Raw genomic sequence first — 11,921 nt, forward strand, 5'->3', positions numbered from 1 at the left:
ACTATTGTGAAGTTTCCATTTTTCGTGTTGCAATTATGCAGCAGGAAGGTCCGGCGGTCAGTGGCGTCCAACAGAATCCCGGAGGTCCCCATTCCGCAGCCATGCCGCCTCCCATGGGCAGTAAACACCTGTTCAAGTGGTGCTCTTTTCCTGTACTCGTCTCGTTGCAGGTCACCCTAGTCCGAACGGTAATCGTGGCGGGCCTATCTTGCCTTTCGAGTATGGCCCTGATGCTGGCCCGTATAGAGATCAGGTCGAAGTCTCCCAGGAGTTGGTACCGATGGTCATTGGGAAGCGAGGCGCTACCATCTCAGCTATGAAGCAGCAGACGGGAGCGAACATATACGTAATGACTGGGTCGGACATTGTAGGAATTTCTACTGATTCGACTTTTGTTTATTTTTACTTCCAAGCACATGAACGTCCCGAATCGTGGAGCAGCGACACGTTCGTACGAAAATGACAGTACTTGACCTGAGCGAGAATGAACGAGATTCGCCATAAGTATTGTGGGAACAATACGAGTGGGTGTAGCGACGGAATGATGTTGTTACCGCTGTGATAACTATGAAGTTCACCTTGAAATTACATGTGGTGAATGCTGGTCCCTTGCAGTGGTCAATACAGAGATCTGGAGGTCCAGAGTTCTGAGGATCTTTTCAAGGGAAGCAGAGAGGGTTCAAGTCAGTCGAGGGAGGATGGTGCTACTGAGGGGTGCGCAATTTCAGCGAAATGAAGCAAGCGGGCCTAGACTATTCCACGGGAGAATATCAGGGAGCGAAAGCGTCTAGGAATTGCTCATGGAGCGGTTGAAGTTACCAGTGCGTTGCGATACCATGAATTGAATGAGGGCGTAGTGGATGTGGTCGACGTCATGGGAAGAATGGCGTTGCGGGTCTTCAATGCGGAGTGCCTAGACTGGCAGGGCGCAGAATTTATTCCCGAGTTGATGCTTCATGGGAAATGAGCAGCGTTTCCTGCGAGGTCTTATGTGTTCTCATGTGCATAGGAAATGCCATAGCAACATCTTTCTCGGAATTTTTCGATTTCATTGATCCTTCATTTTTTCAGGGAGACCAGTCGACTCGTGAACAAGGTTATAGCATCTTCTTCGTTGATGCACAGACTGAGGAGCAGTTGCAGGTCAGCGAGCAACTGGGCGTGTGTAGTTGACCTCTTTTGTGTAGGCCGCAGTTGATGCCATTCGGGAGAAGGTATCCCCACTTGAGCCTAAGGAAGGCGAGATCCAAAAATTCTTTGAAATTCCGGACCACAAAGTCCCGGAGGTTCTCGGACCACAGGGAATCGCGTTGGCAAGGATCAAGGAGCGATCGGGAGCCCGACTTGAAATTAAGGTAAAATAGACGGAGCGAAGCGGTTTTATTTGAGCGAATTCACTCAAGGCCATCCTACCGACGGATTACCACGGCCCGGCTAAGAACATGCCAAGGACTGTCAACTGTGTTGGCACTGAGGAAGCTGTGAGCAAATGTGAGGAGCTCGTCAACAAGGTGAGCGCAAATTGCACAGTCAGCGGTGGAGGGCCCTTTTTGTCAGGTCGTATCGGGTACGGTTACTTGCGCGGACTTGATCTCTGAATACGAAGTTGGGCACCCAGAGGTCCGATCTCAGAAGAGACTCAGCTCGTCTCTATCCTATGACGATACCAAGCGTCGTAGAATGGACTATGGCGAGTACCAGGGAGGCTATGATAGCTCCTATAACGCTGGCTACCAGCGCGGTGGGGGGCCGCCAGGTGGTGGGTATGGCGGTCGCGGACCCATGAAGGGCGGGGGAAAGGGTGGCTGGAGCGAAAGCCCAGCTGACTCCTGCATGCTCGAAGTGAGAAGAGGGCATTCGGTCCGTCTTCAGTTTTGAGGAAGAGGCATTTTACGCTATTGGGTCTTACGGCGTGAATATTTGATCCAATGCTATTCACCAATTTGTGCAATCATAGAGAGTGGGCGTTCATAAGTGTTTCCATATCGTGGCTACTCGCTAGGATGAGGGGCATTGCTCTTCTCCTCATTACTGTACGCTGCTCAGGTCCCCTCTAGTGGCGTTGGAGCTATCATTGGTCGTGGTGGCGAGATTATCAACCAGTTGAAAGAGGACGGGCGCTGCGACATACAGATCTCCAAGAGCGGAGGTCCCTACCGAGAAGTGTCCATCCAGGGACCATATGATGGTATCTTGACTGTGGTTGGATTCATCAACGAGAGGCTGGCGGTAGGACGTGCTTGAGCTGAGATTTGTTATATCTATTTTTTAGGGTGCTCACACAGTGAAGTCGATGCCAGCCAATGGGCTCCCCCCTTATCTATTCGGTAGTGGAGGTGGCCCCAGTGGGTCTGGCATGGCCCCTCGTGGAGGTCCTCCCATGAGTGGTGGTCCTGGAAGAATGGGTGGTGGTCCGCGGCCTTACATGCAGCAAAGTTCTCCTCCTCCCCGTTCCTATGGTGGACCGCCACTGTCTGGCGGTGGTATGCAGGGTGGATCCCCGCAGGGCTATTCGACTCCTCCAGCTCCCCAGCCTTGGCAGCAGCAGCCTCAGGGCGGCGGGCCTGTAGGGGGCTATGGTGGTGGCAACAGTATGATGCCTCAGCAACAACCGCAGCCAGCGCCACACTCGGGAGGTGCGTCTGGCTGAGCTACTTATCCTTGGTATTCTGTCTGTCATAGGTCCGTCCGGTCCTGGTGGCTACTACTCGCAACAATACGGTGGAGGCTACCAACAGCATCAGGCCCCTGCTCAGCAGCCAGGCCAGGGATACATGCCTCCTCAGCAGACCGCCCCATCGCCGCAACAGTCGCCGTACCAGTACCAATCTCCTGTGCCAACGGGTGGCCCTTTACCTGCTGGGACTCCACAAGCTGCTGGGCCCTCGCAGTCAGCCCGTGCCCAAGGAGGATCAGGGGTAGAGTTCCACGTTGGCGCCGTCTTGGTCCTACCAGCGCTCGTTCGTTCAGGAAGCGTCGTCTGCTTATGCTAGTGCATATTTGGCCGCTGCGTGGCAGCAGTACTACGCATCTCTGCATAGGCAGCAAGCGGCGAGTCGACCTCCCCAGTGAGTACGGTCGGAAACGTCCAATGACAAGGCGCCGCGTAGAGAAGCGAACTAGACTTACAACCATATGATAGCGTTACAGTATTTACTACTTGTGTTGAGTTTCGAGTCCGGCTAGGATGAGTGACTATTCGACGTTATTCAAGTTGAAGCAGATCCAATGGCCGTCTCTGGCTCATCAAAGAACAAAAAGGCCCCAGGAGACGATGAGGAGGAAGTGCCCAAATTGAACGAAGATCTCGAGCAGGCGTTGGATAACGCAGATGAACTAGATGGTGATGCTATTGGGGTTTTGGGATACGCGGGAGCTCGTTGTGGAAGGCATTCATGGGTCGAAGTCGCCATCCACTCACATCTGGTCTGTCGCAGCCACTGAAGTCTCGTTTCGCTGCGTTCCTCGTAAAGCCCCTCGCTGAATGGTGTTAGTCTGTCTGAATGCTATCTCGTAGCGCGGGTGAACTCGACGGGTTTCAAACGCTGCGACTTACTCGAACTCCCGCCGTTCAGGTGATGAATCGACCTCCTCTTCATCGGATGAGGATTCGGATGCCGAGATGCTCACTGAGGATGTCGAGAAGAAGATTATGGATACTCTGAATCGCATCAAGAGCCACGACCCAACTCTCAAGGATAGCAAGGAGGCGGTGTTCAAGGATGATGACTTCGAGGTTGAAGGTAGTTAGGATAGTCTAATGGGGGAGCGTGTGAATGCAATGATGATGGTCGGTGGTTCGATCCTCGCGAGGGGCTTTTGTGAAATTACGCCTCCATTCTCAGGGGACGGGCAGAAGAAAAAGAAGTCTAAGAAATTAACTCACAAAGAGCTCATGAGGAAGCGGCTTCTCGAGGAGGGTGCCGAGGCCGCAGTGGAAGACGAGGACGAAGAGAAGCAGGTACGTGATCCATGCTCCATGAGCTTGTGCATGTCTATAACGTTGTGTGGCAGGTAGCTCAGACTTCCCGGCAGGCAGGGGAGGATGCTAGGAGGGCGCTGATGGACGCAATGGGTGTAGAGGAAGACGATGGGGAGAGCGCTGGGAACGATAGCGACGATGACTTGTTCACCGTTAGAGACAAGACTATGGAAGAGAAAGATGTTGAGGTGAGAACTCGAAACCTACCCAGGCGGTTCCTACGCTTTGAATAATTCTCGTTGAGCGTGGTTATTTTCCTTATAGGATCGCGAATATAAAAAGTGGGAGCGGGGCCAGCTGGCAAAGGCAGCAAACGAAGGGAATGAACAGATCCTGATGGAAAGGTAATAATGAGTTTTTAGCAAACAGCAGGCTGACATTCTTGCTAGATACTTCCGGGACTCGGACGAGATGGGCGATAATAAACTGGATGACGAGGATGCTTTCCTGAGGGACTACATTATGAACAAAGGTGGGGGAAATCGAGGCAGTTGACGGGATTGAGAATCGGTGTTGGAGTGTATGTTCGCTTTCTTCAGCTGAAATCAGGAGTTCCCTCACTAATTATAGAATTTCACACATGAATTCGGGTAGAAATGCACAGAAACTACTAATGAGAATTTCACAAAATTTGATCAGAATTTTCATATTGTCATCAATTCATGTAGTTGACTGAATGCACAGTTTCTCACGGGATCAGGCTGGCTGGAGAAGGAGTCTATGCAACCCAATGAGCGTGATTCGGACGATTCTGATGACGAGCTTGACCGCGAGGACGACTTTGAGCGGGAATATAACTTCAGGTGATTTTCAGACCAATTCGGGCCGATTCACTTTCAGCACTCATTTTCCTTTGTCAGGTTTGAGGAGGACAAGGGATCGAGTCTCGTCGGGCACAGTCGAACGGTAGTGTCGGGTTGAGTGTGTTTAGTAACGGCTCGGACATCGGGGTTCTCTCTTCGGATGCTAGGTGACTGATAGTGTACGTGTGAAAGACGATAAACGGAAGAGGAAGAGGCAGGAGAAGGAGGCGCGCAAGGCCGAGGAGAAAGCGAAACGAGCTGAGGAGTTGAAGCGACTGAAGAACATGAAGCGGCAGGAGATTCAACGACGACTCGAGGTCATCGCGAAGGTAGTATCTCTTCTGAGATACTCGAGCGTTTGGTCCGATACGTTTGGTCGGAATTTGGGTTCTTAGGTGACGGGAAGTTCCGCACCGAAACTCGCGGGGAGCGGGGAGGAGCTGCTTGATGCCGAGTGGGACCCCCAGGCACATGATCAGTTGATGCGGGAGACAGTGCTGGGTGACGGGTGAGCAACACTTCGTATCAACACTTCGGATCTTCGATCGCGGAGCGCGTGTTGAGGCAGATTTACCCACAGCGGCTGTCTTGGTTCAGATACGATGAACAGGAGGAGACAGAGGAAAGTGTTGAGGAGAAAAGTCCCGAGGAGAGCAACGAGAGCACTGCCGGCTTCGCTAATGATGAATCTACGCAATGGGGACAATGGGACGGGTTGGAGGCTCAGGACGAGGCCGAGCGAGAGGAGCAGGATGACGAGCATGAGTGGTGGTTGTGTGACGGCTGCCAGAAGCCCGTGCTGCCAGGGAAGAGGATTTTCCAATGCAAGGTGAGATCGCATCGTCCACCCGTAGTCGGTGTACGCTCGTGTGTTAGCAATGTGAGGATTATGTACTGTGTCAACCTTGTCATAAGAACACGACTCATCGTCACGCATTCGTCAAGTCTCGAGTGCCTGAAGGTTGCGAACCCCCAGAGGGCATCGAGCAGATGCTGAATAAAGAGAAGGAAGAGGAGTACGAGATGGACTTTGAGGATATGATCGGTATAAGGACACTCTCTCCCTACTGTGCGTTTTAAGTAGTCGCCGATCAGGTGATATGCCTACTCGGTTCAAGTACCGGAAAGTTGAAGCCGGTGCGGTTCACAATCTCAGCGTAGAGGACATTATCCACAAGTCCGACAAGGAGCTGAACCAGATCGCGTCACTAAAACTGTATGCCCCTTATCTCGACGAGGGCCCTCGAGAACCCAAACGAGAGGGCAGTGGTGGCCCTGTGAGTTCCGATCACCAAGGGAAAGGCGGGAAAGGTGGCAAGGGGAAGGGAGGCAAAGGAGGCAAAGGAAAGGGGAAAGGGAAAGGAGCTGCTATGGCGTCGAGGGCTGAAGCTTATGGAATATCGAAGAGGAAGATTCAGAAATCGACCAACGTCAAGAAGCGATAATCGTCCTTGCTTTACCAATACGTATACTTTCATAATCAACAGGTAATTGTGTTACCAATTCTCCGTTTGAGCGATGTAGTCAACAGCATATGAAAAATCTATCTTTTCGGAATATAAACGAGGCATGCCGGATGGCCAGGGAGATGAGCAAATCTACAACGCAGTGAAATCCCCAGGTTTTGGGCAGATGGAGATTTTACACCAGCGGTAGTTGTTTGGTGAAATGCTAACAACTCGGTGAGTACCCTATGATTGCTCTAGAAAAGATTGCAAGTGGTTCGGTAAGCGACTAGTGTCAGTGCAAGGGAAAAGTTTCAATTTCATTGCATTCGACTTGATGTTGCAGTTCAATGGCTAAGGTGTTGGGGTGTTGAAGCGGATTGACCACTCTTATTACGATGCGATCGGCAGCGGCCAAGGAGAGTCTGAGGGATTCGTCCAAGGCGTCGTTGTCACCGTCACGTAGCGCCACTATCGCACCGGCGCTGTCTTCGTCATCGGCCCTGACCCCCGACCAAGAGGCTGCAGTGCAGGAGGCGGTGATGAAGCAGCTTATGAACTACGGAGAGGGGATGGTCTCCAAGGAACATAGGGCGACGCTGGCAGAGTACGCAAAGGGGGTTTAGAGCTGACGTTAGTTGTTGCATGCGTTGGACATAGGTATGCAGCGTGTGTATTGCAGACGCAGACAACAGTGAGTGAGATGGTCAGCGAGATGGAGCAGTTCTTGCAGGAGAACGCGGAGGGTTTCGTGAGTTTTTGTCATTTTGAACTCGAACTACATGAACTACTGCAATCAGGTCGAATGGCTGATAGCATTCTGTGAGAATCACGGGCTGCCTCATCCCGAGAGGAAAGCTAAGAAAGTTACTCCGCGAGGTGAGGATTGACGCTCCCGGTTTCCGAATTTAGTAGTGATTGCCAAATCGAGCTGGAATGAGGTTGTCCGCGTTCTCCTATAGGGTATTGATAAGTTCTAACGATAGTGGCTCCGCTTGGTTTGTCGTTTGCCACATTCGAGCCATTTGCTGCCGAGCTAGGTTGGAGGAGGGCTCGTAATTTTGGCTGGATTCAGGTGGTGGTCTTTTCTCAAAGGCGTTGCGGGCAGCCACTGGCCAGCCGCCTGCGAGTTCGTCGGGTCTCGCGGTAACTAGCAACGATGCATCACCATCTGGGGGAGCGGCAGGACGTCAACCTGGCTCTGGGACGAAGCGGGGCGCGGAGGATAAGGGAGGTCCAGATGGGGCCAATAAGATTGCGTGAGTTTTTCACGTGGGTTCGGTCCGCGGCGACGGCATTCTCGAAGTTTAGTCGCCGAGAGATGAGAGCCATTGCGCGGCAAGCTGATGCAGTGAACTCAAAGAGAGCCTCCACTCTTCTGGCGTCGCAGGATGAGAACAGACATCCTGTCCGGTTACTCGGACGCAAAGAGCTGAACCAGAGGGCGGTCGCAACGGTGAGGAAATCGCTCGGTGAGGCTCCGACCGCCGGGTAGGTTCAAGTCGCGTCTCCGCCGTTTATGACTGTGCTCGTGATGTCAGACATTCGGGCGATCGAAGTGCCTCCGAAGGCGCTCTCGGTCCACTCATTCGGCCCGTCCCTCCCCCTGCCTATCAGCCGCCTCTCGGACGAGCTTCTCGTGTACAACCTGAGGGCCTCCCACCCACAAGGCAACAGAAAGGAGGAGGGTACTAATCTCGGTCGCCCTTTTTTTTCCGACATAAATGGTATTGCAGGTACGTAGCCCAAGTTCGGGACGGGGTTGAAATGGCCCCCCATCAGCCGTCTCCGCCGCCTGTACCACCACCAACACAACCGCAGGCCCGTCAGGCTCCCTTCGCCGCGCCGCCCATTACAACCCCACAACGTAGTCATGGGATGTCGTTTAGATAGGGAGCAGCGTGGTCGGTCAGGGAACGAGGATGGATACAAGTGGCGAGCTATTCGAGACGACGCTCTGGTCCGTGCTACTTGTGAGCCGGACTCAGCCCCTGTTGCATCCATCACCAATGGAGAGATTGTAGAACAATGCGGTCAACGAATAGTAAGAAATAGAGTAGCTAGGCAGTAGTTTTCACCTCGTCGTTTTTCTCTGAGTTTGTTGATACCAAGTTTTTCATGGAGTCGCTTTCTGGCTCGGAAAGGAGGGTCATCAGGTGCTTCAAAGCGGCATCATTCGCATACAAATTCGACATCCGTCACATCCAAGCTTCCCGGCGCCACTCGGTTGGGTTACTCTCACTGCGGAATCAGCTGGTGGTGTGCGGTACTTCGAGAAGGGTCCGGATAAGGTACATCGGATGTGGCGGTCTTGCTTTATTTCTATGGCGCGCGACGGAATTTCTCAGGTCCGATATAATGACTCTCAGACGTCCGCTGTGTACGGTGGTAAGGGTGGCAAAGGGAAAGGAAAGGGCAAAGGCAAAGGTGCGATGTCTTCCGGGTAACAGAGGGGAAATGTACTTCATTTTTTTTATTTTCTTGTACAGATATTACGCTGGCTCGTTTTCTCCATCGTGGGCTGGCGGATACTCTAGTGGGTATCATAAGCCGAGCTATATGACTCCAGGCTACTACTATGGTGGATATAAAGGCCGAGGAGGGAGGGGGGCGTTCAGCGGGGCTCCAGGGGGAGTTTCATTTGGCAATATCAAGTGGACCCCGCCGAGTGCGGAACCTGCCACTGAGGTAGGGGTCTCAATATGCAGAGTATGCAGAGATCTTTCGCTCGATTCAGGCCCAACGTTGAGGAGATCGCCGAGGTGACTGAGTGTTTTTGAGGGCCTCTCTCAGAGACTGGGCAACGTCTAGTATATTTTCCGATGATGATATCAGTGCTAAAATTTTGATTGCGGTATGGTCCACAATGTGGAGCTAAGTTTTCTGTTGTCTCTGCTCAACTACTGGCATTTCTGTGGTATTAGCGAGATAATATTAGACAAGACGAAGATCACATTTGGTAGAAATAACAAGAAGAAAGTCTCAGAAGGATTCTATCATACTTGTGTGCGACGTGTGGCTTTGAGTTCCAGTCGAGTGGGTCGGTGCCATTTCCGGATGATGAGGACTCCTCATTGGGGACACGCTCGGTAGCCCCAATATACCTTAAGCTTCGTTTAATACGTCAGGAGACAAAGTTGCGGACGACCCTGGTTCCTTCCGCCACGGATCGAGGGAGGATGAGAGAAGGTCCAAATCATCTGAACTAGAGCTCAGAAGATGTTCCGTCAAAATGATAACGATCGCTCTGTTCTGGAGGATCCTCAAGCGTCGCCGAGTACGGTTGCGTACGGCACGGCACGCATACACGCTCTGGCGAAGCTACGCTCTGTGTTGACTCGTTCATGTTGGGTTAACGAGTTACCCCAATTGGGGGACACCTTCAACTGTCCCAAGCCAGTCGGAAGTGAAAAAAACAAAAAAATGAAAATGATAACCCATTCTCGGCCTCGGGCTATTCGAGTTTCGGTCACACCGAGCTTCATATGATTGTGTCCACCCCTTTTCATCACGAAGTTTTCAGTGTTAGCACTCGCCTAGGCATTGACTGCTCAACATGATTATGGTAGAATCAGCATTCCAATCGATGAATCGTACGAGAAACTCACCGACGATAACGCAGCTCACACTAGACTCCTCGTACTGCATCACTGGACAACTCTAGACGCTGCTTCATACTGTCGTAGAGACTCTTGTACTTCTCCTCACTGCACTTCGGTACAGCATGACCTTCCTCGTGGATAAGGATTAAGTCCTCATCAATGATATCGTCACAAAACACCATCGACGCTTCATCTGCCCGGCTACTCCTCACCACCACCACATTGGAACTGTCCATTAGCCTTTTAGTCTGAGCCACCGCCGGGCTCACTGGACTGAATAGCACAGCTGTATTCACGAGGCCTTCGCATAACATCCAGTAAGCCATACCGCCGCCCTGCGAGAAGCCGACTACACCGGACGGCCGAACTCGTTGAACTTGCTCTCGCAGGAACTCTTGACTCGAAAGCAGACCTTCGGTGCCGATCCACCCAGTTTCATAGGATACATCCTCGCTGTCACCCTTCCACCACCACTCATAGCCGTCGAGAGCGCCCGTAGATCGTCCATAGCCTGGACCATGGGCTTCATGTGGAGCATTGATGAAGATGAGATCAATGCCGAGGAAATCTCCAAGTCCCGCAAGTTGTTGGGCAAACAAGTCGCTGTTTGTGCGAAATCCGTGTAGTGCAAGCCACTTGGGCCTGTGGCTACTCAATGGTCTACCCGGTGTAAGCTTCCCAGTAGCAATTTCGTTCAGCGGTAAGTGGCCGACGAGTTCGTTTCCCGTTAGACTCCGCAAGCTCGGCGCGAGTTTTCGGATCGTAGCCGATAGTTGTAAGCGCGCGAGAGAGTCGAATCCAAGCTCGTCAAGCGACTTGTTAGCGATCTCGTCATCCGAGATAGAGCCAAGGACGGAGGCGTTCCCCCTCTGCCGGACAGCTGAGATCAGAGTAGCCAGCCTATTGTTCGAGTCCGTTGAGGAAGACGCAGACGATACCTCACAACAGTTATGCCATATAGGGGATGCTGGCAACTCGGGCGCTCTCGACAGAGCAACATATATGGCACTGGTTGGTTTGAGATTCACCAGAGGCTTCAGCAAATCCACAGGTACCGTTCGAGCAGCACGTACAGTCACCGTAGGAGACTCAGCGATGAACTTCGAGTCGAGAGCAGTGACAACCAGCGCAGCACCAGTAACAGGATCTTCGTTACAACGTACATCCACTATGGGCGCAGGAGCCATGCCATTCAGTGTCGGCGCCTCCAACTCGACGACCACCTTCCCGATGTTCCTCCCACTGGTCAGTACCTAAGCATCTGAATGTCTCTTAACTATCACTATTGGAACTCACCTCAAGCGCGTTCTTCAGTTCTTGACCAGGGTAGATCGTTACCGGCATGGAGCCCTCGACATCCTGGGCGGCGGCTTCCTGCCACACCCGCTTCATCAGATCGGCCACCTCCGCTGGTTTGGCTGTCCGCATGAACTCATCCAGATGGCATGCACTATATGTCACACCTGAGGGAAGACATTAAGGACGCGCTGAGCACTGAGAGTGAATCTAAGCTTATTCGCAGTCCAGTCACCTCTGAGGAAATGGCTCAATGGAAGACTGCTAGTCTCGAGCATCTGCTCTTTTTTTGCGAGGTCAAGTATGAAACCGTTAGAAGCAACAACCTCGAAGGACCTGCCATAGACTCGCTAGTGACTACACTGGGGAGATGGAATCGGCAGAATGCGCAGACGCTTACCTCGACAGCTGATCGCCATCAAGAGCACCTATGATGACATATGGCCGCATGGTCTTACCAGCCATCATCGGAACATACCATGAAGATGCGTCACGGCTATCGAAGATCTCAGACACACCAAGCCCCTGAGAGAAAAGCAAGGAATAGAGGGGAAAGCGCGTGCAGAATGTCGAGTCGATCACTGGTCGGGTTATTCCCAACAGCCGCAGCCTACCTCCAACATTCGAACTTTTCTTTCGTCCTTCAGGTTACATGTGCCCATAATGTGATGACCGCGCCTCGAGAGAATGGCGATGCAAGACAGGCCAACACCGCGGCAGCGGAGTGTACGAGAACCGTCCGGCTGGGGCCTCGGTCGAGACCAGCGCGATAGTCAAGGGCTGAGGACAACGC

General features: G+C 52.4%; 4 protein-coding genes across 4 annotated transcripts in view; 3 read left to right on the forward strand and 1 right to left on the reverse strand.

The window, feature by feature from the left end:
• Window positions 1-23: 23 nt before the first annotated feature.
• Window positions 24-3,120, forward strand: Pmar_PMAR017372 (hypothetical protein). The gene is made up of 10 exons (XM_002772095.1): window positions 24-120; window positions 171-346; window positions 1,072-1,143; window positions 1,188-1,355; window positions 1,404-1,511; window positions 1,558-1,842; window positions 2,047-2,229; window positions 2,273-2,636; window positions 2,683-2,918; window positions 2,971-3,120. The coding sequence occupies exons 1-10, from the start codon at window positions 36-38 to the stop codon at window positions 3,070-3,072; spliced, it is 1,779 nt and encodes a 592-aa protein (XP_002772141.1). The 5' UTR covers window positions 24-35; the 3' UTR covers window positions 3,073-3,120.
• Window positions 3,121-3,228: 108 nt separating this feature from the next.
• Window positions 3,229-6,230, forward strand: Pmar_PMAR017373 (Eukaryotic translation initiation factor 5B, putative; the record flags this gene model as incomplete). Its single annotated transcript, XM_002772096.1, has 13 exons — window positions 3,229-3,343; window positions 3,576-3,743; window positions 3,846-3,961; window positions 4,015-4,170; window positions 4,247-4,326; window positions 4,372-4,454; window positions 4,683-4,785; window positions 4,843-4,888; window positions 4,953-5,114; window positions 5,181-5,293; window positions 5,383-5,614; window positions 5,662-5,830; window positions 5,881-6,230. 13 exons carry the CDS (start codon window positions 3,229-3,231, stop codon window positions 6,228-6,230), a joined length of 1,893 nt encoding a protein of 630 aa, XP_002772142.1.
• Window positions 6,231-6,628: 398 nt separating this feature from the next.
• Window positions 6,629-8,793, forward strand: Pmar_PMAR017374 (hypothetical protein; the record flags this gene model as incomplete). Its single annotated transcript, XM_002772097.1, has 11 exons — window positions 6,629-6,837; window positions 6,891-6,981; window positions 7,031-7,109; window positions 7,306-7,489; window positions 7,542-7,721; window positions 7,772-7,918; window positions 7,967-8,097; window positions 8,120-8,274; window positions 8,387-8,521; window positions 8,579-8,657; window positions 8,720-8,793. 11 exons carry the CDS (start codon window positions 6,629-6,631, stop codon window positions 8,791-8,793), a joined length of 1,464 nt encoding a protein of 487 aa, XP_002772143.1.
• Window positions 8,794-9,858: 1,065 nt separating this feature from the next.
• Window positions 9,859-11,921, reverse strand: part of Pmar_PMAR017375 (polyketide synthase, putative) — a gene marked incomplete at both ends in the record, with an annotated part of 5,659 nt that continues 3,596 nt past the window's right edge. Inside the window, 6 exons of the mRNA XM_002772098.1 lie at window positions 9,859-11,085; window positions 11,129-11,295; window positions 11,364-11,464; window positions 11,529-11,653; window positions 11,743-11,806; window positions 11,859-11,908. Of these exons, the coding sequence (XP_002772144.1) occupies window positions 9,859-11,085; window positions 11,129-11,295; window positions 11,364-11,464; window positions 11,529-11,653; window positions 11,743-11,806; window positions 11,859-11,908 (1,734 nt within the window). The remainder of the gene's footprint in view (window positions 11,086-11,128; window positions 11,296-11,363; window positions 11,465-11,528; window positions 11,654-11,742; window positions 11,807-11,858; window positions 11,909-11,921) is intronic.

This window comes from Perkinsus marinus, assembly GCF_000006405.1.
Source record: "Perkinsus marinus ATCC 50983 genomic scaffold scf_1104296962102, whole genome shotgun sequence".
Taxonomy (NCBI): domain Eukaryota; phylum Perkinsozoa; order Perkinsida; family Perkinsidae; genus Perkinsus; species Perkinsus marinus.